This window comes from Convolutriloba macropyga, chromosome 13 (genome assembly GCF_964194025.1).
Source record: "Convolutriloba macropyga chromosome 13, txConMacr16.3, whole genome shotgun sequence".
Lineage (NCBI taxonomy): Eukaryota > Metazoa > Xenacoelomorpha > Acoela > Convolutidae > Convolutriloba > Convolutriloba macropyga.
In genome coordinates this window covers 28,462,562-28,488,101 of record NC_134480.1, presented here as the reverse complement: position 1 = coordinate 28,488,101, position 25,540 = coordinate 28,462,562, and the positions used below count along the sequence as shown (strand labels likewise).

The 25,540-nt window shown below is 33.1% G+C and overlaps 1 protein-coding gene across 1 annotated transcript in view; it reads right to left on the bottom strand.

Moving 5' to 3' along the window:
- Nucleotides 1-4,551: 4,551 nt before the first annotated feature.
- Nucleotides 4,552-25,540, bottom strand: part of LOC142352221 (uncharacterized) — a 24,226-nt gene continuing 3,237 nt past the window's right edge. Inside the window, exons 3-7 of the mRNA XM_075404660.1 lie at nt 23,137-23,644; nt 17,212-17,302; nt 16,226-16,916; nt 9,515-9,776; nt 4,552-6,162 (exon numbers count right to left, since the gene is read on the bottom strand). Of these exons, the coding sequence (XP_075260775.1) occupies nt 5,246-6,162; nt 9,515-9,776; nt 16,226-16,916; nt 17,212-17,302; nt 23,137-23,644 (2,469 nt within the window). The 3' untranslated portion in view covers nt 4,552-5,245. The remainder of the gene's footprint in view (nt 6,163-9,514; nt 9,777-16,225; nt 16,917-17,211; nt 17,303-23,136; nt 23,645-25,540) is intronic.

Sequence of the window (25,540 nt, the reverse complement as noted above, 5' to 3'; positions counted from 1 at the left end):
TTTTTTCCGCAATTCAAATGGATATGTAGTCAGAAAACTAAATTGTGTTTTTTGAATTTTCTGAATTCAAAAAATTTTTTCTGACATTTCTCATTTGTATAATACTGATTGGATATATCGATGCAAATAGCTTTCTGCTTGATTACAAACCAATTCAAAAGAGTGGTTTAATAGTTTTTTCCGCAATTCAAACGGATATGTAGTCAGAAAACTAAATTGTGTTTTTTGAATTTTCTGAATTCAAAAAATTTTTTCTGACATTTCTACTTTATATAATGCTGTTATGATATATCGATAAAAGTGGCTTTTTGTTTGATCGAAAGCCAATTCCGAAGGGTGGTTTAATAGTTTTTTCCGCAATTCAAATGGATATATAGTCAGAAAACTAACTTATGTTTTTCGATTTTTCTGATTTAAGGAACATTTCTCTAAATTTTGTGCGTTTTTTTCGCATAATTTTCTTTCAAAGTTAGAAAATTGCCTTTACTCGCTTTGAAAATAATATTACTAGTCAAGGTTTATCAATCGAGGTGTTATAGTAACAAAAAGTTTTTTTTTGGGACAAAAATCAATTTTTTGAAGGCTTTTTGTCGAAAAAAAAAAATAGAGATTTTGGATGGCTCTAACCGGGGAACAGGACATCAGAGGTAACGTCTGAGACCTCGGGCGGACTTCTGCTGGTGACGTCTGAAACCAGTAAAAAAAACAGATCCTCTCGTCGGGGTGACGTCTGAAACCCAATTTCCAAAAAAAAATCGTCTGCTGGGTAACGTCTGTAACCCAATCTTGGCTTCGTCGCTGAAAAAATTGCTTGTCTTTTCTTTTCTGTGACTTTTCTGTGTCTTTTCGGTGTCTTTTCTGTGTCTTTTCGGTGTCTTTACTGTGTCTCTTCTGTGTCTTTACTGTGTCTCTTTTGTGTCCTAAGAGACTTTTGCCAGTAACAGGGGAGACTTTTGTCCTCAAAATTGTTTTGGGGAAAGAAGGTTTTGTTCTTTGAACGAGGGGTAAACCATAAAATGTAAGAGAATGTAGATAAGGTTCAATTACATTGTTCTAGACAGTTTAGTTTGGTAAGTTTTTATATCAGTTTTTAAGTTGCGGGAACGACCAACTCGTTTTGGTTGCGATAAGGACAAAAGTCAATGTTTTTTCAAGTTTTACTTCTGACTTGATTGTTGCACGACACTGAAAATATTTTGATTGATTCTGGTTCGGTCCCATCCGAATTTTTTTCAAAATTAAAAATCAGGATATAAAAATGAACATTTTTTTATTCATTTGCTTTCTGAAATCCAGTTGTTGTTGTTGGTGGTGGTTGGGAAATAGTATACTTCAATAAAGAACAGTTCAATTTTTCGACATCACATTTCAGTTTATAAACTTTGTTTTAATTATCGTTCTACTGGCCATTTAGATAACTTTTGGAATGATATTGAGGACAGAAGGTGCTTGTGATGAAAGATGTTGACCTTTCATCTGAACCTGGAAGTGCAAGAGCAAATCTCCTGTTTTCAATATGGGCACATTGGGATTGAAACCGAACAAGAAAAAAAATAAGAGCTAGAAATTGACAGATATTTTCTATATGTCAGTTTTTTATTTGATTTTCAAATTCTGCATATATTCTAAAATTACAATTAGTTCAACTTTCCAACTGACCGCTATTAAGCATAATACTAACGCCAGCTATCAATCTCTTTAGTGAACTTCGATAACCTAATGCACTATGACTTAATGACAGCGCTTCATATACTTATCCTGTTTTTGAACCTTTGATTTTGCTCTTTTGACACCCACCTTATTCTTTACGTTGCGTTTAATTCATTTCTTGAAAAAATTCAAAATCCCTTCGACTGAAAAGGTTAATAAGTCAGAAGTCAAGCGTGAAATTCGTGACTTATGTAAAACCAAAAACGTGATCAAAAAATAAAGCGAACTGAGAAACATAGCAGGACAAGTCCTGATGTACAATTCAAAATATATCCATTGTCTAAACATCAACTAGTCCTACGACAGACTATGAAGGAATCGGGAAAACCATTTGCAAAAAACATCACACCAAAAAAACATAAAACAGTAAACCGATGTCAAAATGCCGCATGTGAAGAAAAAAACCACTAGCGAGAAATGTAAATTTGGTTTAAAAACGAAACTATGCCTAGAAAATTTTTGAATGGCTTGGGAAAACCATTTTGAAAAAAAATTCGATCCGAAAAATCGAAAAACCATTAAAAATCAAAGTGAAATTGCCGCATGTGAACAAAAAACCACCAGCGAGAAAGCGAATTTTTGTTCAAACACCGTTTTCTCACACTACTTTAAAATTAGAGCGATAAATTTTCACGCCTCAAAACCACTCGCTCTTTCACTCCACTTTCTGTTTCGGCGTGGTCAAAAAAAATACTACTCCAATTTGACTTCAAAAATCATGAAATTTTGTGAACAGTTCTTAAAAAAAACATAACCGAAAGAGTTCCGGAAACAAATCGAAGAGTCGTCTTTGCGAAATAATTACCTTTTAAATCAAATGGTACCTACTAAAGTGACTAAAAGCACAAGAAGAAATCAGTCAAAAGATGACGACAGCGCATAAAACCAACCTAACTAAAAAAATATATTAGTCCTATAAAATCAGCCAAATTTTTAGTACGCAATTGAAAACATCAAAGTACGCGAGCAGCAAAAGTCAAACCATGTTAGGCTCCCAAAACCTTATTTTGGCAGAAAAAATTGAATACCGCAAGAAATAGCCAAAAATTAATACAATTTTTATCAAGTTCGTAAGTTCTCTCAATCGAAACATTTTACATTATAAAAACAGAAATCAATAGGAACTAAGAAAACTTTGTCGCTTTAACTATAAACATTAGTTAGCGCTTCAAATCAGAAAAAAAAACAAATAATAACCCAAAAATTATTCAAAATGAAATTAATAAAGAAAAAGTCTAAACAGACAGAATATTGAAAGGCAAAAAATTGTACGTTACCAAAACCAAGTCCTAAGAATATTGCAAAAGAGTGTTCTTCAAAATTTAAAAAGTGAAGCTAGCAAAACCCCAGTGACATGCTAAAAAAGCAATAGCAAACAAAAAAAACTTTTAAAAAAATTCAAAGGAAAAACACAAAAATAATTAATTGAAATCGATTATTTTCAATTTAAATAAGGCAGGGCGAATAAACTACGGGATTTAGGAGAATGTTAGCAAGATACACGCTAGAATGTGGAGATTGCATACATTGCGGAAGAGATTTTGAAAATTCAACTCGCAGTTTCCGAAAAATCGAATACACTAAATTGGAAACACTAATTTAAAAAATCAAAATGAAAAAAAAGTGAGGTGAAAAAACATGGGCTTTTGCATTTAAGCAATTGAAGTGTAAGATCATTACATAGCCATCTTCTTCTCTCAGTAGTTTGTGAAAACGTCTCAATTGCGAAACAGTAAAACCATTTGAAAAAAAGTTCAAAATAGATATGAATTCTTTACTGAATTTCATAGAGTTAACGCCAGAAACAATTCAAATAGCAACAAAATGAAACCAAAAACACCTATGGGGCTCCAAAAGACTTTTTATGTTAAGTAAACTCAAAATACATCCAAAAAACATAGATAACTTTGACAAAAATTGCGAACATCGAATTAGTTTGTTACAATTTTATCAAACAAAAACACCTCACGTTAAAAAGAGGCATCCCGTTCAGGAATCTTCAAATAGAAGTTATATTTATTAATTTACCAATTTTCACTTGAAACGCATTATTAAGCTCTCAGAAACATTGTTCTGTCGATTTCAGATGGTGGTATATTCATGTGGCATCAATCAAAATTTACGGCTATAAAAAGTTTTTAAAAAATTGGGACAAATGGACAAAACACGGCTAAAAACTGTCATCTATATGCGTCAATCTCTCAAAAACCCTTTTCAAAGTCAAAAAGTCACTCATTGAACGCAGCGCATGGATCAAAAACTTCTCTTGCTCAGAAAAAGTTAGTTCACACGGCAATTTTACTCACTTTCACTAATATGTTGCCGCGCCGGAACAAATAGTAATTCCCGTAAAAAAAACCTTAATAAATTCAATACTCTTCTTCGAGTCGCAAAGAAGACAGCGCCCCAACGCTATTCAAATTCTTTGAATTGTAATCAATTTCTTTTAATTGTAAAAAATATAGCGTCTAAATAATAGCCGTTGAGAGGCTGACGGCGGCTATTAATAATTAATGGTTTTAGTAGACTGTGATTCCGGATTCTCAGAAAATATATATCCAAATTCAAGAAAATCGCTGCTTTAAATATGTATTGTAAAAAAGACGTTAAGATCAATATTGCAGAAGACAAATTCGCAGTCAATGAACCACTAGACACATACTGTCAACAACGAAAAACACGGCAGAAGGAATCCTGTTTCATTCTCTCTACTAAAGCAGTCTACGTATATACCATTTGATCTCTCCGATTAAATTTAGCAAAAAATATAATCCCTCAAACAAAAGATGGGAGGAAATGACACTGGCTGACGATCCTCGTGCTAAGCAAGGAAGAACAATGTCTGAGATAAACACTGAAATTGAAAACCAAAAAAGCATGCATCTCAGCTTAAGCAATTCCAGTTGATGTTGAAACTAATTTATTTTCAATTAATTGATGCTATGATAGATTCCAAATAGCTGTAATCAGTTAATCCCGATTGCAGAATATTCGTAATTCATATTTCATTATAAACATATTTCATGATTCAGATAAACATTCATGTATTAATTAACTATTTGCACATTTATTTCCCGTTTAAATTCAATTTGAATAAATTACAATGATTTCTAAATCTATATATCTAATACATCGAATATTCAAAGCTGATAATTGTTTCATTAAATCAAAAACATCCCTTAAGATTTTGAGAAAATATTATAAAATTTAGAGATATAGAGAAACTGTATAATTGTTGGAAAAAGCCCAAGAAAATTCTGAAAAAAACTGGCAGATTAGCTTAATTTTTTGTTTTTTTTTGGTCTGCCGTCCTCAAATCTTGGTTGTCATTTACTGATTTTGTTTGTAGAGCGGATAAGATGGCAGTTATTTCATAGCATTGGGATTTCGCAAAAGCAAAAAATGATTACTCAAATTTCCAATTGCGGTCACCTGCTTTTCATTTCACTCTGGTTTAGAATTGACTACTACATTGATTAGAAACAATTTATGAAATGATCAAAACAGACACATCACACTAATTCTGGAGCATTTGTTATTGCGGCAAATCTTCACCGCCGTCAAGAATTTCAATGCCTAAAATATCAGCTAATTCGTTCGTCATGAGTGCTTTGTTTAACTTATATCGTTTTTGGGCAAATTTCATTTTTTCAATCAGTAATCGGTGGTCGACAGCCATTAAATGATAAGCCAGCACCCGTTCGTTGCCGTCAGTTAGTCCACCACATTCAACCGGCTCGTCGTCTCCATCCTCGTCAGAACTTGTCAAGATAGATAATATTTTACGTTTTGGAGCTTCTATTTCGTCTTCATACAATTCTGTAAATATTTGCTCGCACATTTTAACAATGATTGATTTTGTATCTCGGTCTTTACTATCGGGTTGTTTGAAACGTTTCAGATCACTCCACATTCTAACAAGATTGTCTTCAATTTCAAAGAGTCTGTTCTCTACTTTAATTTGGTTTCTATAACCAGTTGCTGGTCGCCGGGGCAAAAGTCTCTCAACTCCATCTCGTAAATCTATAGATGCAAACTCGAAGAGATAACTCTTGGGGACCGAGAGCTCGTTGATGATAAACGTCATCCAGTTCTCTTTCAACAAACTGAGAAACTCTTTAATTGCGGCTACTGAAATTGGTGGCATCAGTCCAATTTTGTTGAGATTGTCTCTGCTCAAAATTGGGAATTTAAACATTTGTTGTCCAAATGAAAAAACAAGCATGCTTGAATTCTGTGGGTGTTCTGCGTTGTTGTGAAAAGTATAATATCGGTCGATTCGGTTGTTTGAACAGTTGAACGGTTCATTTGAAGAACTTTTATCCATTAATAGTCCTTCAGGATTTTCGAAGGTTATTGTCACATCAGAGGTGTCCTGTGTCTCCTTGGAGGAATCGCATATCGAAGAATTGGGGTTGTCAATAGGAAGGATCCTTATGGGAGCCCTGACGTCTAAAAAGTAACATTTCACATTTCTTCATCAGAATGATTTCTTAAGTCCAAACCGGATGGCCATCTTGCAAAATCTTGCAATATGATGGCTATCTTTCTATATTCTAGCAAGTGCGTTCCGATCGCGCTCTGCTGTAATGGATTTTATTCGACCCATTATCTTTCATTTAGCACACAAATTCCCTAAGACATAGTTGCGTGTATTTAAAGAGATAGTTTGATGCAAAATTACATTAGATGTCGGCATTTTATTGAAAAATATATTAAGTTCTGTCAGCTAAGAAAAAATGTTACTGTCCCGTTAAGCATTCCCTATTTGTTATTTTGCAAAACAACATTGTTTTTTACTTTTTTAATTGTTTCATTTTTTTTGTTTTGCGCACCAAGTGCAAAATTTTAGCTGCATTGATTATCTGCCTTTCGTAAGATTTAAAAAAAACCTGATGCGAAATATTGTTCTCGTCTCATGCTGATCTTGTTGGAGTATGTTAAAATTATTTGTAAACTTGCAGGGCAAATGGTTATCTTGCAAATTCTCTAATGATTTCGACAGAAAAGGTTGCAAGAAAATGTATAAATTTGCATGATTCTTCCATAACCTTAAAATACCCTGCATTATAACAAGAAAAGATTTCAACAAAAAACATTCTTTATAATCACATTCTCAGCGTTGTTGTCTTAGACGATGCGTCGTTATTGTGTGCCTATCAAAAAATCCAATTGTAATCAGTTTATGCTGTGCAGAGCATATGTTTTTTCCCAGCTCACCAGATTCTGGAAAGGCTGGTAAAAATAGACGCATATTTCTAATGCAGAAAAATTCTAGTGAGTGGAATTATCAAAGGGGAACAAATTTTTTTTTGATTTTAATGAAGCTATTTTTTATGAATAAATTTAATTAATTCACGATTTTTTTTCTCATAAAAGATTATACCATTTCTTTCTCATTGCAGTGCAAAGATAAAATGTAGAAAAAGTATAGAATTTGATGAAACAGTACAACAGATAGCGAACAGAACAAAGTGTACAAAACATCAGGGTGCAAAACAATGGTTAATGAAGCATTTAGGAGCGAAGTTGAAGATCTCCAAAAGAATTCAATCAGGCTAACGGAAATTACTGAAACTCTATACGAGTTGAATCACATCAAGTAAAATCAAGAGTAATTCTATAAGATTGTCAGCTAATATCTTTTTAAACAGATTGTTACAAAAGCACAAAAAAGAGCATTTAAGAAATCATTTGATCGAAAACATTAGTTCTTAATAAAACATATCACTTTAAATTGACTTCATATAGGTGCGTTTGCACACTTTATAGCTAACTAACCGCCTCATCTTTTTTTATTTACTATTGTTGAGTGATATCGCAAAAACTTTCCAAATCAAAAACTTTGGAATTCTTTATCAATCAGCTACATACCCTTTTGCCTCAATTTATCTTATGTTATAGCATGAAGTATATTAATTTCAAATCGTTCTTTTTCTGAACTGAGAAAGAGCTTATGGCGTTGCTGCACTCTATCGGCACGTAACTGCAATTGGAGAAAACTTCATCTTTTTACCTGAAAATTGTATGCAGCCGTTCTGCATAATTTGATTTTTTATGCATACTTTTTTCTGCATTTTTTCTGCGTGACTTTTTCATGTATTAGAGTATTGTGAAATAAGGTGCAAAATTTTTAGGGTAATTCTTAAATATGTTTCTTTCGGGAGCAACTTTTTACGGGATGTTGACAATTTTTTTCTCTTTTTCAGTACCGGATGTTTTCTTACGTCCAGATCGGATGTTAATCTTGCAGAATTTTGAAACATGCTGGTTTTCTCGCAATGTTCCAGCAAATGCGTAAAGCTCGTTCTCTGCTCTCATTGAATTTATTCGACGCATTATCTTTAATTAGCAGAGAACTTTCTCAAAACATAGCTGCTTGTATTTAAGAGACAATTTGATACAAAACTACTCTGGATTTCTATACTTTATTGTAAATAAGTATATGACGTTCAGTCAACTAAGAATAAATTTTTATTCTCCCGTTAAGTATTCCCTATTTTTATTTTGCAAAACAATATCGTTTATTAATTTATTTCATCCATTTGTTTTCCGCGCCAAGTGCGCCAAAATTTAAGCTGCACATATGATCTGCCCTTGGTAAGATAAAAATACATGATGCGAAATATTGTTCTCGTCTCATGCTGATCTTGTTTGAGTATGCTCAAATTATCTGCAAACTTGCAGGACAAATATGGTTATCATGCAAAGTCTCCAAGAACTACAAACTGCAACTACAAGAAATAGTTTAAACGAAATCATTCTTTATCATCATTTTCTGCCGTCATTGTCTCGAAGTTGAGCCGCTATCGTTTGCTCATCAAAAATTCCAACAGTATTCATTTTATGCTGTGAAGAGGACATATTTTTCGAAAACTCATCAGAGTCTGGAAATGTTGGTGGAAAGACGCATTTTTGCAATGAGAAAATTGTATTGAAACAGTACAAAAATAGTGAACAAAACAAAGATTACAAAACATCAGGGTACAAGACAAAAGTTAATGAAGCATTTAGGAGCAAAGTTGAGAAGTGGGGGATAATTGATTCTTTTTTCCGAAAAGAACTCAAGCAGGCTAACGAAATTCATTGAAACTCTATACGAGTTGAATCACAACTTGAAATATACACAACAAGCGCAAAATCTTAAAACCCTTATAAAAAACTCGCCGGCACCGCTAAAAAAATTGTATAAAGAGAGGCACGATGGTGTTTCAATGAAATCTATTGAAATAATATGTCCGAAAGTCCTCAACATGTAAAATCAAGAGCCCTCAACAAGATTGCAAGCTATTTGTTTTAAAACAGATTGTTATCAAAGCACAAAAAGGGCAATTTTTTGAAGTGCATTAAGTGACATTAAAGAAATTATCAAGATTTGAAAACCTTAGTTCTTACTTAACTTTCGAAGTGGCACCGCTAAATTGATAACTTTATCGGAAGCTATATTGAGCCATAGGCTAGGTTTTGAAAATGAACATTCGGAAAAAATTTCGATTTTTCAGCAGTCACTAGAATACATAAGTAAATCAGTAGGTTTGAAATTATAACCTTGTCAAGTATCCACTTGTACACGGTTGGAGCTAATCAAGAAAAAAATTCATATTTTATTTCGTTTTTATACCATCAAACTAAATGCCTTCAGCATTCCTTCGTACATGTCACTTTAATGTGACTTCATAAAGAGGGGTTTGCAGTTTAATATTTTATATCTAACTATATCCTTCATCTTCGTTGGATATATCCTTCATCTTGAAACGTTCGCTTATTTCAACTTTATGGGACACACTATAGATTGAAAGTCTACCTTTAACGTGGACCACTATTTGTTGTCTCTGTATCATCTGTTTGAACACGTTGTACTGACTGAGTGAGTGCATAGAGAGATTTTCTCTCCAGCAGAATGGGTCGAATTCCGCCCACAGAGGGAAAGACCGGCAGTTGAAGGAGAGAATGTACTGGTTGTCACTCCAGGGCTGCTGAACTTGTTCCATTGTAAAATACACAGCAGAGCTGTCGTACAACAATTGCTGGTCTCCAATATTTAACGCCCGCAATGCTTTCCATTTCTGAAAGAAATCAGGTGTCTTTCCTTTTGTAACCCCCCCCCCCCAAAAAAAAAAAATGCGCTGAAACGGCGCTCTCATCTCGACCCTGGATCTGAGAAAGCAAATGTTATGTAAACATGAATTGTGCCGCTGAAAAAAGCTTAATAAGTGCAATGACTTAATATATTATTGAACAAAGAAACTAAGTTTTGATCGTTGATCGTTTGCATTGTTGCGAATCTTCCCATTGACCAATTTCTAAAGCAAAAAAAAATAAGTTTCACTAGAACTGGATGAAATCAACTTAAAAGCGTCTTCTAAACAATAATAAAATTCAAAAATTTGTCAGAAATTATAACATGAAGTTATGCTTGAACATTAGTATTAAACAATTCAAGAGCCAGAATTAGTAAAATAATGAAATATTAACCCAATAGAAAAATATGGGGATAAGCGAAAGTCTCCAGACAACAATGCTAAAACTACAAAAACCAAGAAAATATAGCAAGCGAAAACAATTTTAAGTTATTTGGTCTTCAGTTGACACATTTTTTTTCCATTAAGTTCTTTTTCCGATCCACTTTAGTGGGGCGAGGAACTATATACTCAAATGGGTTTTTTGTTCAGTCAACTTTGACCGATCGATATATTGATACTAGAGAGTTGTGAGTAATATCATTATAAAGCAGGTCCAGCGTACAATGTATAATAAAAATCGTTTTTTCCGAATTTCGTTTATTCGACGGAGTTATCGAGATTTACACTTTTGTGAACATGCGACTGATTTTCGCTGTCTTTGGTAACATTTTCCGTAATTTTACACAATTTTTTTGCCAATGTTGTCCATATTTGTTATGAGAAAAAGTGATGTTGGTTCTAACTCTGAAGACGGAATCGTGTTGTTGAAATTTTTCATCCTCTTTTGACAAAAATGATTGTTGAGTTTTTCAAAATTTAGCCTCTTTTCTTTAAATATGGCACGAAATAAGTTCCTTTAGTCCATTTTGTTTGAATTTGCCGGACTAACACAAGTAAAAATTGTTGATATCATCTTCGTTAACTCCAAAGAAGGCTAGTTTTACTAGTGTCTCCTTTGAGAGGGTTCTTGAATTAAAAAATTGACGGTTTTTTGTTAATTAACTCGATAAATATCCAAATTGCAACACTATTTTTGATATATTGCTATTTTTCGTATCTTTGTTTTTATAGTCCAAAAATTTCGTATTTTTTATCGTTGTTTTTCCTAAAATATATTTTCGCGGTTTTTTCATTTTGTATGTAACTTACGGAACAGAACATCTCAAATTGAGGCCTAAAACTGACAAGTTCGTTTAGCTTCCTAAGTTTCAAGGAAACCTATCTAGTTTTCGAAATCCTATGGTCAGTTTGGCTTTTTTAAAACAAATAAGGGATTATTGAGCTTCGTCTATTGAGCAGGTGCATCGTCTATCGCCTCTCTGACGGATTAAAATATAATTTTTTGCGGTTTTACATTTTAAGTAGTGTTTTATCGGCTTTGATACAATGAGTTTTCAAAAAATTCGATTATTGGACATTTTCCCAACTTTGAAGCCCTTTTTCTTGCCTAGTCACGTTATTGGCAGTTTATATATAACCCTATTGGCGCTTAAAAAGAAGGCACAATAGAACATTTCAAATGTTCATTGTTCTAAAGTCTTCGACACTGTCTTCTAGCGGAATTTAATGGAAAACTTTGGAAGAACTTTGATTTTTGCAGGTCTTATAGAATCTTATGACTGAACAGAAGATTCTATTTATGGATTTAAATTGATAATATTAAATTTTCAAGATATTGAAATCAAATGTTTTGAAAATACGACATATTTTGAAAAAAAAACAGATCACAATGAGTTTCCCATAAAAAATAAAAAGAATCCTTATAAAGATTTCAGTTAATACTAATTTTTTTTATGAATTTGAAAATAATTGTTTCCAAAAAGTGCATTTTTTTATCATAATTGAACTTTTTCTTTTTTGTCTAGTTGGATTATATAATGAATTTTCAGAGGTCACATATCACATTATAGATGTTCAAAGAAAGCGGAACCGATTTTAATTGAATTTTACAGAACAGAATTTGGTTTTTACGGCTTCGACACCGTTTTCTCGCAAAATTTAGATGAGCTTTTGATTTTTTGTCTATAATTGACGTTGGTTTTTATAGACGTACGATGTCTTCAGGACAATGATTGTTCTTAATTTCCTCATAGGGAAGTTTGAATGGACATAAACTCATTAAAACCTCTCAGTTTATTTTTGATGATTTTCATTTTTGAAAATATTTGTTTTCAAAAAATTAAACGCATTTTTTATTTTTTCCGCTGTGTTTATTTTGTCTACTTGCTACCGAGTCTCATCAATGGATGTTTCCCTCTTTTTTTCTAGAGAAGTACAAAAATTTTCCTTATTTTGAGCTTGACTTGACAATAATTTCTTTTTCTTGTTAGGTTTCTTCAAGAAATACATCTTTTTAAATAAATAACGTTTCTTCTTTTTATTTGAGTTTGTTGTTTGTCCCGTCTCGCAGTCCTAAAGATGGCAGGTTTCATCTGCACTTAAATCGGCGTTATTTAATTTACGAACTGATTTATTTAAGGAGCAGTTTTTTCATACGCAAATTAGTTTTGAACAAATTTTGAAATTTTCTATTTTTTTCTCATTTAATGGACAATTAAGCCAAAAATCTGAATGAGCGTGGTGGGACTTTTATGTACAAAAACGCATTACGGACACTCCTCATTTTTTTACAAAAACTCAAAAATACAAACAATGTACAGGAGAAAGGTTCAAAATAAAATTCGAACATCAAAGAAAATGAGAAAAAATTTGAAATTCCATCAAAGTTGATTTTTTTCTCTTAATTCATTCGTATATTTGAAAAATGATTTTCCGGAAAAACTTTGGGAAATCGAAAGAAATTTTTGTTCAATTGTTGATCAATTGATGTTTTTTTCACTACTTTTCGCGGCAAAAAAAAGATGTATATGTTCTTCAGACACTCCCTTGTAAACAAAAGTAGCAACATCACCTGTTTCGGATGCTAATTACTCACGTCTGAAATCATTCGGCAATGCTACACAAACTTGAACTGTCTTTAAATCCAGAAGTTAAAAAAATGACAGTAGTTTCTTAGTTAGAAAATGGCTGTATGAGGACGCTTTTTCACACAGTGAACAATTTTAACTACTTTTCGATCATGAAAACTGTTGGTAGACTAGGCACTAAATTATCATGGCAGAATGGAAAATCTGAATAATTGGATGAAGAATATCGGCGATCCAAATACTGCCCAAATGACTGGAATGGAGATTATTTTGAATATTAACTTTTTTCAAGAAAAATTAGGGAAAGCTGTTTTGATCAAATTTTCAAGTTTTGGAATATTAGTTGGTTATGACAATGGTGCCTGAAAACATATTCAACGACTGTTTATTTAGGTGGAAAACCAGACCACTAGTTGCATTTGTATGCGTTTCTTTCAAAACTTTAGAGCTAATTTTATAATTCTCAAAAAACGTAATTCAGCTGTTTAAACGAAATATGTTTTAGTCAGTCAAAGTGATGAAATGAAAAATGGAGTGAATTGTCGCAATTAAGAATTAACATTAAGACAGTTTTCAAGTTTTTCTGTTTTCATGGAATCACCGTTGCTGGTTGGGAAATAGTTTTAATGGCGAATCTAAAACTGATTGCATAAATAAGCGTCAAAATTGAGAGTCAGGTAGTTAGGAATACTTGAAAGTTTATAGAATGAGAGACAATTGAAAAGATCCAATCTTGAAATAGAGACAAAAAATTGTCCAAAACAACTATGCGGAATTGATGAAAATTGAGCGAAGTTAGAAAAGAACAGTCAAAATTGCCTAACAGCATCAATCTTTTGAATAAAATAATCCAAGACAGCCCTCATGTTAGCTTTGGAAGATTTTGGCGGAAAATTTTAGGCAACAACAGTAAAACGTTGTACTACAACAACAGTGATTCACCTCTTTTTAAATTAAAAATTTCTAAACGTAGGCCAAGTTTTAACAAAGAAATTCAGTGTGGCCAGATAATCCAGTAGCTCCCCCCCCCCCCCCCATTTCAGAAGAAAATGAATATTTCTTTAACACCAATTCGAAGAATTTTGAAGTAGAACAAATAGAAGCAACCGAAAAAGTGAGGAAAATACTAGTAAAAAATGTTGGCAAAATTTTCAACTTTGACGAGCCCTGAAAATCAAAAAATAAAGCAACATCCTCCTTCTTAAAATATTTTTAAAAAGACAAAATTTTGATGGGATTTAAAGCAAATAAACCGTTGAAAATAATTTTAAAAAAGTGTTTTTTTAATTGCAGTAAATGTGCAAAAAGTTTAAATATAACTTTATCACGACGAATACCCCGTTTACACAAAATATTCACGTGAAAAGGTAGCCTGCAAAATTAGCTTGGAAGAAAAAAAATTATTTAAAATCTGATAAGATAAAGATAATTAATTACATGAGGAAAACTAATAGAACTCATAGGGTAGGACATAAGTATTTGAAAATTGTGCGATTAAGTATATAGTCAGTAGTTTTTTCGCAATCTCATAATTTTTTTTAAAAATTCTAGAATATTTTAAAAATCTAAAAATTACTAAATTCGAACAATCATTTTTCATTTTTTTGTTATCTAATTTCAATCATGCGACAAAACTCTGGTTTCCAAACTAATTTTGATGGCAATATATGAAATTCTGGGAGATCTAATTTTAATTCTAAGTGAACGTTTAATTGCATGTGCTTAACTGTACAATTTGCAATAGTGCACAGAAAAATTTCCAGAACTCATTAAGATATTTTTCCAAAAGAAACTAATACAAAGTTTACTAAGCAAGCTATGTTGCTATAAAAAACATTTAAAAATCAAGATTTGCTGTCCCCTCCTTTGTACGTTTTTTCGTCATGTTCGGTAATTGGATTGGATTGCAATAGTAATCAAAAAATTGTCAATGAGTTAGTAAAAAATTTTTCATAAAAAGAAAGTGAGAATTGCATATTTCTCAAAATTTACACTTTAGAAGTTCACGGGTTGAGTACCCAGAGCATTTGAGTATTGAACTATTGTAAATCCGGAAAAAGTATCCACTTGTGCAAATTCTGATCATGTCAAAATATACACTGATGTCTATTTTTTCAGAATAAAATTTTATCTCTGAACTTATCGTGATTTTGATCTGTCCTTCACTGTTATCATGCAACTATCAGTCTAATCAGTTATCCTATAAATCCATAAATCCTATAAAAAACACACTGTCAAACCTGTTGCAGCGCTTATTGTGCATCACTTGCCATGCATTTTCACACCATAATACATCAGACCCCAGGCATATTCACATCATACTACATCACACCACAGGCACATTCACATTATACTGCATCACACCATATATACATATATATATTTTTCATATATTTAAAGTCAAATAAGACAACTGTTTATCTGTGATATTAACAAAAATCAGCCAAGAGCGCTGATAGAATATCCTAGCGAGTGAATTCTTCAGCAGTAACAAAATTTAGATAGAGAAGAGACACTTCAGCGCTTCCTAAAACAATCTATTGTTTTGAAAAACTAATTGAAATAGTTCTGTCCACATAGCATTCCAAGAGGGGACTTCAAAACTGATAACTTTCTTGAGAACTCATTTTTATCCCAATATCCCAATTTTTCTGAATTGTCTGATAATTGGCACAAATTGTCAAAAGATTTTAAAGTCAATCAGAAAACCAAAATTTGTTACTACAATTTTTTTTTCATTATAACTGAACCCATAGCCAGTATATTTTAGGAGTGATTGAGAGAATTTAGTAAGACGGCAATTTTTACTGTAATATGTGCATGTGAAACTGGCCGCTGTAAATCTGTAAAAAAAACTATGAATGAAGCGAAATTTTCAATCGTGGAGAAGTATGGTCAACTTTTCGAAATCTACCATTGACGAGATTAGGTTTACAATATTTAATTACAAAAAATTCTTAAGATAGTTATGAGCCACTTTTTGTAGTTTTTCGCATGGTTTTGTAGCATAACTTTTTTTGTTTAAAATATTTAGTTTTGATTTTGAGATGATCAACAATTGTGGTCACTGGTAGCATGATTAACTGATATTTTGGGACTTTATGAATGACATTTTTAACGAAAATTTTAAAAACAATGTTCCTGTTGTGTTCAAGTCTGTCTTGAAGTCACAACCTGGCCCTCGGATCACTTCAAGAGCTGTAAACGGCCTTTTGAATTTTAAGTTCAGTTCTTGCAAGTTTCTTGCATGATTTGAATCCGCTCATCACTAGGGCAGCCTTAATCCCGGCTTCATTTATCTGTTTTTTTCAAATATCCATAGAACGGTCATTATTCTTAGTTTCATGTTTGATATGAGAAGCACGATGAAAAACCGAGTCTCCCTACACAGCTCCTGGTTCTTACCTTAAGTTCTTTTTCGATTTTTGGTCTTGTCTGACTGTCTTTTGTTTGGCACATATGGCTGTCTGGTTGTCGTTGGGTCTGCGTTTGCTCATAATATGAGGACTGGTTGTCTGATTCATGTCTGATCTGTGTGTCCAGATCTTCTCTGGTATGACTGTCCGCTTCTTGTTGCACCTGATCATTTGAATAAGCTCGGGTGAGATTATTTGTGTCTTGTGTGGTCTCACTTTCCGTTTCATGTCCCGCTACGCCCGCTGGAGAATACGAGAACGAGTGAATCTCAAAGCTGTTATCCTTAACAACAATTTGTTTCTTGCCAGTGGCACATTTGACCTCTAAATCGTCATTTGTTGTCAGAACTCGCTGGTCAAACGGAAGAGTTACGATTACTCTGCGCAAAAATTGAACGTGCGTTGCTTGATAGATGAAGAGGACAGGAGTCAACAAGGTTTCGTTTCCCTGCAGCTTCGTGATACCCTCGGGAAAATAGAATTCCAGGAACACTTTCTTTGATCCCAAAATGCAATAGGATGGAAAATAAACTTTAACTTGTTCCATTGACCCGTCCCCTTGTCTGAATTGAAAAGTCAGGTCTTTTTCGATAGCTTCATGCAGTTCAACCACTGATCTGTATCGACAGGTGCCAAATTTATCAACTTGTATCTCCGTCGTCAGTTTTGAACCATCGTACCTAAATGTGAAACGTGAAATCATTCAAATCATTCAAACCGTTCAAAAATGGTGAAATAATTGGCAAGCCGCAACAACCAAAAAATACCAGTTGTTTGAGATCAACTCTTTCGACTTTGGTCGGTTATGTGTAATTTCTTCAATTAATTTCTTTATGTTGATAAAGGCAACACGTAATCATAAACCTGCCGGTCAAAATTGCGAGGTCCATGGATTATTCTATTGAACAATTTGAAAAAGTGTTAATAGTTCTAACTTTAAAAAATTTGAAAAAAAAATTAGTAAACTGCACATACACTCTAACTTCATCCAATGGAGGCGAAAATGCAGGTGTTTGTTTTTCACTTGCAACTTCTTCACTTCCAAAACCTTTCTCTTCCTGATCGCCTAAAAATACAAAAATTTGTAACAATCCTCATTGCATATTCTAACAAGCGAAGAAAAAACGTTTTTGGTTTAATTTTGATGAATAGTTGAAGATCGCATTATGTAAAAGTAGCCTTACGACACTCAAGATACTCCATTTGATTTATTTTCTAAAACAACAAAACGCTAGACATTATGAAATGTATTCAGCTAGTTTTGGATATCTGAGTAAAAACAAATGATTTCAAAATTGCGAAATTTAGAAGCAAATGAAATATCTAATAATAATCGACATTTCAATGCCCAAATTTATTTTTTTTTAAAAAAAAACAAAGTGGTCTTCTCGCCAAGGGGGTGCAACATTTTATTCTTAAAATTTGATGCCAATTTACTTGTCAACGAATTTCAATTTCAAAACAGGCAAAAGTTTTCGCTTAAAAACAAAAAATTTTTCAGCATTACTGTGAATCCTTAGTTTTCAAATTTTGCTTTAAACTAACCTATTCAGCGCGTATTTGATCTCAAATTTTATCATTTAATTGGAATTATACATTAATATGCTTCTGGATACGATTGTAGAAACCGTTTCACTACAAATTTTCTTATTTTGGAGAAACTAATTGTTTTTTTGTTTGCTTGTCATTTCTTCGCAAAGAACGGTTGTTTGTACAAATTTGAATCACAGTCGTTAGAGGGCTTCTAGCTGTAGACTGACTACAGCTCAATACCCCATCAAAATTGCAAAAAATGTTTTCGGTTGTCCGTCTTCTTGTTGGGATCGTACTGTATTGCTGACAAAAAGGCTGCTCTCTGGACTGTTTGACTCGAAATAATCTCTGGACTTCCCCGGGTTGCTCATCATACACAATTCTTAGTAGTCATACTAGGTTATATATGATTCCTGGTATACATACAAGGTCATATATGATTTGTATGTTTTCTAAGTAGTCATACGAGGATCATATATGATTTCCTAGATATCATGCAGGTATCATACAAAAAAATTTAAAGCTTAAAAACCGTATATCTGTCATTTTCTTTTGATGTTGGAAAAATTTCCTGGAAATCATACAAGGTCTTATATGACACATAAAACATTGATTGGTTCCACAAATTTCCGTATAGTGTAGACAGAGGACATAATAAATTACTATATCGCATTTGCATTCCACATTTGATTCTTTGTGTGGGCGAAAAAGAATAACTTTCCAACTTAAATATGTTCATAAAACGAATTTGAGGTTATCTGCGAAAAATTTTTCAAATATTTTTATAAATGAGCGTTTATATGTATAAGCTGGCTTCAGAGGATATCAGAACTTTATTTATCTATTTGGACTTACTCTTTAATTGCGTGTTCAACTTTGCAAATGATATTTTACGGTTGGGTCTTTTGGCGGATCACAAAGTGATGCCGGGGAATCACACAAGTCAATCCTTGCCGAATAAAATTTGTCATAAATGCTTAAAAATTTGGTAAAACTAGATGTATGATTCTTATTATTCATACTAGGATCATATATGACTTCTTTGTAGTCATACAAGGTTCATATATGATTTCCTAGTAGTCATGTATGATTTCCTAGTAATCATACAGGTATCGTACTAAGAAATACGTTATGATTTGTATGATACCATATATGATCCTTATATGACTACTAAGAAGTGGTGACCCAGGTCGCTCGAAATAAATGAATAGATAATCAAAATAAGTTATGCTAGTAACCAGTTGAGTTATAGATAGCCAAAAACAGATAATTGAGTATTTCAACAATCCCGGTGGTGGTTTTTCTACCACAACTAATAAATAGTGCTCTCTATCTCCCACGAAGTTGAAAAAATTGTAATCAATTGACTTCTTAGACAATTGACTCTAACAAATTCCGCTACTGGCCAAAAATTTATTATCCGCTTAACCAGTGGCTTTGGTAAACTCCACTGTTTCACTCAATGCATTACTTTCTCGTAAACAAGTAATTATCTAGAAGTTCTTCTCACTGGAATCCAACCACCCCACCCCGCTTGTGCAATAGTAATAAAAGCATTAGTAAAAGCAATAGTAACGTATAAAAGCGTACAAAGTTGTGAATCATAATTGATATAAATGATTTTACATTATTAACCTCAATCCTACTAGTAACCTGCTAAGTTACAATTATAGACATTGAAAAGTCATCGATTTCGAATCATCGTGTAATTTTACAAACTGGCCCTTTGTTAATTTAAATTAAAAATGAAGCAAAACGTGCCTCTTTGCAGTCCTAGGGTCTAAGGCCGCGGAAATTAAAGTTTTCGAACATCTATGATAAACATCAAAACGTGGTAATTAATCCCATGTTTGCATTAAAAACTGGTATACGCTGATGTTGACCTTAATTTTTGGTGCTTTTTTGTGGCTTTTTCATTTGTACCCGTATAGCATAAAAGCTAGCATTAAAAGTTGTTTTTTATTTCTTTGTCTACGGTAGGGTTGATGTTTCCCGGATTAATTTTTCTTCTTTTTTAAAGGAACAACAACAACGACCCACAAATCTATGAAAAACATTCCAAATGATTTCTTGAACGATTTACCGATCACAATTTGTCCGAATCCGAATCCGCAATAAAATCATCCTAAATCGGACATCTCAAAATAATCACGCCGGACTTTTGTTCGGCCCAAATTTTCCTAATCAACATTTATGGGACAGAAAATTACAACGCTGAACTCAACCCAAATAAGGGTTTTGCGCGATTCGAAATGATGAATAACGAAAGTTGCGTCAAGTTATCGTCAAATCATGAGCCCACCTAAATTTTTTTCATGAGTCTTAGATTTTGACTCGGAAACTTCAGATAAAAGTTTTTGCACATAATTAATCTCAGCGTAATTTATCATTGAAAACATCATTAATACACCCAGCTAGATTTTGATGACGGAACATATTGAGGTTCTGTAGATGTTTAAAAAGAGGCAGTTTTGAACTAAATGAAAGACTTTCAACAACTTTACTAGCAAAAGTTGGCATTCAAATGTTTTTTAAACAGTAAAGTTCAGGCTTAGAAATCTGTCTTCTAAACAATGTCTATATGCAAAAATAACTGCCAACAATTTTTCTCACTCGTTCTTTGGGTATAATTCTTTTGAATTTCTTCTGTTCTCATTGCTTAGTTTTAATTTTTTAGTTTTCAATCATTCATACTTTATAAAAACAAATGCATGAGGTATTATAAGTCCAACTAATTACCAAACCCAAAAGAGCGCCATCATCATTGATCCAATTCCAAGTAGTGGGGTGGAACTATATGCGCAACTGATATTTTTTAGTTCAAACTATTTCGCGCAACCAATATCTTTTACAAAAAATGCCTGGAATTGAAGATTTCCGGGCTTGTATTATCTTGAAACAAAACTATACCAGAATGAACTTTTTTCAAAAAGAAACCAAATCGGTGTGATAATTTTAGTCGCTCTGCAGCGGTAAAACAGTAGCAGAAGTAAGTTATTTTACAGCGCTAAACTGTTTAACAGTGTTTTCTGAGCGAAGTTCGATAATTTTTTTGCTTTTCCTTCTAAAACTCAATTTAAGCGCAAAAATTTGATTTCCGATTCTACTGTTTTTTTCTCTTTTCCCCATGCTCAATTAAATTAAGTGTTCTAACAGTGCTTAGATGCTGTTCTTTGAATTGATCGAAGAGCTCATGTTTTTTACTTTCACGCTCAGTAATTTTCAATTATAATAAAGTCGTGATTTTGGGGGTTTTGCAATGTTTCATGTCAATTATTTCCTCGTTCTGCATCCTAATCATTGATAAGTCCTTATCACGTTCTTATTCATCCCAAATTACTCTTTGCAAATTTTGATTTGACATCAAGAACTTTTTACGACTTTCAAACTCTGATTCGTCAAAATTTCAATAAATCTTATGAATCACAACGCAGGTCCATTGACTTCTTAAAACAAGCACAAAATAATCAGTTAGCAGCTAATTTTTCTGCCATTAAATTTACATGAATTGATGGATTATTGAACTTTTGTGGCTGTTATGTGTTTTTTTGTTGACTGATAAATTAGTCTCACTGATGATACCTGTCATCAATGAGACTAAGTTATCAGAAGTCTTTTCTATTAAAGTAATCTGTTTGATGGTTTTAGTTTTGACCTCTTTTTTGACCTGGATGTTGTTTATTGTAAGAATAAAAACAAATTGAAAAATCTTTTTATTATTACTAAAAGAAACACAAATAGTTTGTTTCGTCAGTCTCAAAATTCTGCCTTTTTCTGGCCTCATCAACAATCTAACCCAAAAAAATGTTTTTTTTTTAAATCAGTGTCAGTTTGTAAACATTGACATTGCTAATTTTTTCTCCAATTGTTGCTATTCACTCGCTTCTATGTCATTTGCATCGTTTTTAAACTAAGTGGAAAAAGGAAAGGACGTTGCCTAGGCTCTAACGTCGACTGCTAAGGGTGAAATTTTCGTAAGTCCATTGTGTTAGAAATTTTCATTTCACCCACTATCAAAAAAGTTGATATTTGGCAAATGTCATTTTATTCTTGTTCTGTCGTTGTTTTGTCGCTCATTGCTTCTCATTGAAATAGGTTTATGCTTTTTAACGATTGATAGCGCTTGATTTTTGTGACCTTATCGCTGTGCTTTCTCATTGAATATTGTTTTATTTGGTTTAGCCGCCATTGTAGTGTTTTGTTTCTTGTCATATAGTAAAAAATCGACAGGTCTTATAAGCCCTAGTGAAAAATAACTGCATCTCTAATGCTTTTATTTAATATCTAATGATTTGGACAAACTTTGGTACATTTTTCCGTTAAAATTTAATTGGTATTTTATTTCTGCCATTTTTGTTGTTCTCTTTGTCGTAATGTTAGTCAGTTTCGTAAATGACATGTCAAAAGGGCTCGACATCGTGACATCAATGAAATTTTTGTTGTTTTCATTTCATTTATAACAGTTGGGACACGATTTAATTTCAAAACTTAGCAGCTGATTTGATAGATTCTCCCATCATTTTTTAAAAAATGTTTTTGGGGTATAAAAGGCTGTTGTCTGCGCTTGTCAAACAATAAGTGGCTCAGGCATCAATTTTTTTCCATAACAATTAGGGAAAAATTTCGTTTTCATCGTTTATCTTCGTTTGTTTTGGTTTATTTTTTTGGTTTATTTATTATCGAATACTCTAGTGACTTGTCTTGTTGTGTTTTTGTTTAATTCGTCTCCCTTAAGATTTGTTAGGGTTATCTGATAACGCGCCAAGCGTGTGATTTTTCTTATTTTAGTGAAAAAATTGTTTCACAGATATCAGAATGCTTCACTGGTATGAATGTCTGTAATCTGTTTCGAATTCATCAATATAAAATTGTCCTATCTCTTTTGGATCTTAATTAAGCCACAATTTAAGATGAGTCTTATGTGAGCCCTTGAGAAACATTATGTGGCAACGAGCATTGGTGAGCCTCCTTGTTAACAATCATAACCAAAATCAAGTTGTGCAAAATCTGTCAGAAAGTCGCTAACTTAAAACATTTTCGAAAGCGAAGATCTTTTCTTGCAAAATAAATCAGCAAAGCAAAAGGATAACAAAACCCACAATTAGGTAAGCTTATGCTTACAAAATTTATTATTTATGCTTAAGAAAAATTTTTTATATCAGCAGTTCGCAAAAACGGCTATAGTTTTGAATGATAAAATATCTCAACTTGTTTGATCACTTACCGTCCGTTGGCGGACAAATTGACAAAATGCGTGAAATCTAGAGACAAACTTGAAAAATACATTGAATATTACGTGTCCAAAATCTTTTTTTTTATTTTATTTACCAGCAATTGGGTTTCTTAACTTGTGAAACTAAATCTTACTTTCATGAACCGTTTCACCCGCAGAATCAGCACAAATGCTTTTGCATTCAACGTGATCATCAGTAACAGGTTTTAATTCCGGAAGGTAGTCACTTATTTTGATGAGCGGTGATTTCCAAAAGTCTGCGTCGTAGATGCTTGGGAAGAAAGGCTGCATTTTATCGTACATCAAGGTTAAAATATCTGAAGACTGCTTTGTTTGAACACACATCGCTGTTAAATATTTTTCCAGCCTCCTGGAATTATAGAGATGATTGTCCGTAGTTATATATTTTTTAACAGTTGGAACAACCTTAGACATCTGATGGCTTGCATTTTCGGGAGGACCTCCTAAATTTATATGTTTGAATTTCAGAGGAATTTTGTCGAGAACTGGAGATTTAGGTCTGTCGATGCCAAATACAGTGATCCAACAATATTTGAAATCCAATAAATTCTCCCAATCAATTGTTCTAGAGTCGCATCTCAGTTCGCTGATCAACAAGACAATCCTGTTCAAATTTTTCGCCTGCAAATATAACCTAATCAGTACATCAGCTATGAAGTTTGAAATCAAATAAAACATAACCGACTAACGTCGGGCGAATTGCTCTCAAACGACCGGCGAGCGGTTGGCTTCGTCAACAGCTAGCCACGGTTTAGTGACCTCAGGGCACTACATATTTATCCCGTTTCTGAAGACGAAAGTCAAATGGAACAGAAGAAAAATCGGCGTAACGAAAAATTGCATGAAAGACAAACAGGGTTAATAAATTTGCTACATATTGCCTTTGAGAGCAATTAACAATGGTTTCCTAAAAAGTGCCTGTTAGATGAGTTATGATAAAAATATTTCAACTAAGTCATTGATAATGAGGATCAGAGTTGATGACATTAGGCAAAGATGATGACATTACGCAAGACATTAATATCTTAAGAACCAATTCATTGTCTCAGGAGAATATCCGGTATCCCTGTTTCAAGCCAGAAATTTTTTCACAGGCTCATCAAGATCCATAGACTTGAAACATACAAATTTTCCAAAAATTTGAAAAGTTTAAATTTTATCCAAAAATTACTAAAACTGGAGCCATAAAAAATGTTGATCACCATCCCATTGTCTCTAGAAACTATGCCGCAGCTTATTATCAAACTTTGGAGGAGGTTCGAGGGCCTCTGTTGCCGGAAAAAAATCAAAAACATGAAAAATTGCTTAAATTCATGATAATAAAATCTTGAAGAGCATTCCATTACGTCTTTAAACTATACAGAAATATATTAACAAACCCTAGAGGGAGTTTCGTTGCCCTTGAGCTAGAAAAACCTAAGAAATGACAAACTTTTAAAAAAAATTGAAAGTATTATTTAAAAAAATTGCTATAACTTGTGATATTGAAAAGATGAAAATTAACCCATGACCGACAAAAAATTTCCAGTAACTTATTATCAAACCTTAACGGAGGTTTTCTGACCTTTGAGGTTCACAAAATCTGAATAATGAGTATAAATGTCAAAAATTGGGGAAAAAATGGCAAAAACTATCAAAAAGAATGCTAAAATTTGTGATGTTAAAACCTTGCAAGAAATTCCATTTAATCAAAAAATTATTCAGTAACCTATTTTCAACCCTAGAAGAGGTTCCTTGGCTCTTGAGGTTGATAAAAAATCTAAGGAACTACAAAAAATTTCAAAAACTTGAAGAAAAGCAAGTTTTATCACAAAATTGCTAAAATTGTGACATCAAAAAGTTGAAAACCTATTCCATGGCCATTGAAAATTTGTCAGTAACTTATTATCAACCCCTTAGGATTCTTTCGGGCCCCTGGGTCTGGAAAGACCTGACTAAGGAAAAAAAATTTAAAAATTTGACAAAATTGCAAGTTTGTCAAAAAATTGCTAAAATTCATGATGTTAAAAAGTTGAAACCATTCCATTGCCACTACAAACAATGCAGTAACCTATTATCAAACATTAGAGGAGGTTCTTTGACGTCTAGGGCTGAGAAAAATCAAAAAATGTCGAAAATTTTCAAAAAAGCTTGAAAAAAATCAAAAAAAGTACAAATTTGCGTTTTTAGCAAGCGATTGTTCGTCAGTAGCTAGCCACAGAGGGAGAGGGGGGGCGGGGGGATGCACGGGGGGCAGATTGGGGGGGGGAGTAACACTGGTGTGGGAGGGCAGCAGCGCGGTGGGGGGGGTGGGCCAATAGGGGGGGGTCAACATTGGGGGTGTCTTCAACCCTCTAAGAACCGCCCTTCACACCATAATTCTCCAAAACAGTTTGAGCTGAAACAGAGCTGAAAAGCTCTAAGAGCACTCAATGCCCGCTGGGCGTTGCCTGTTTATCCCGTTTTAGAGGACGAACAGTCAAAAGCGTCAAACGAAAAATCGCATAAAAAAAGACCGACAGGACTAATATAATTGCT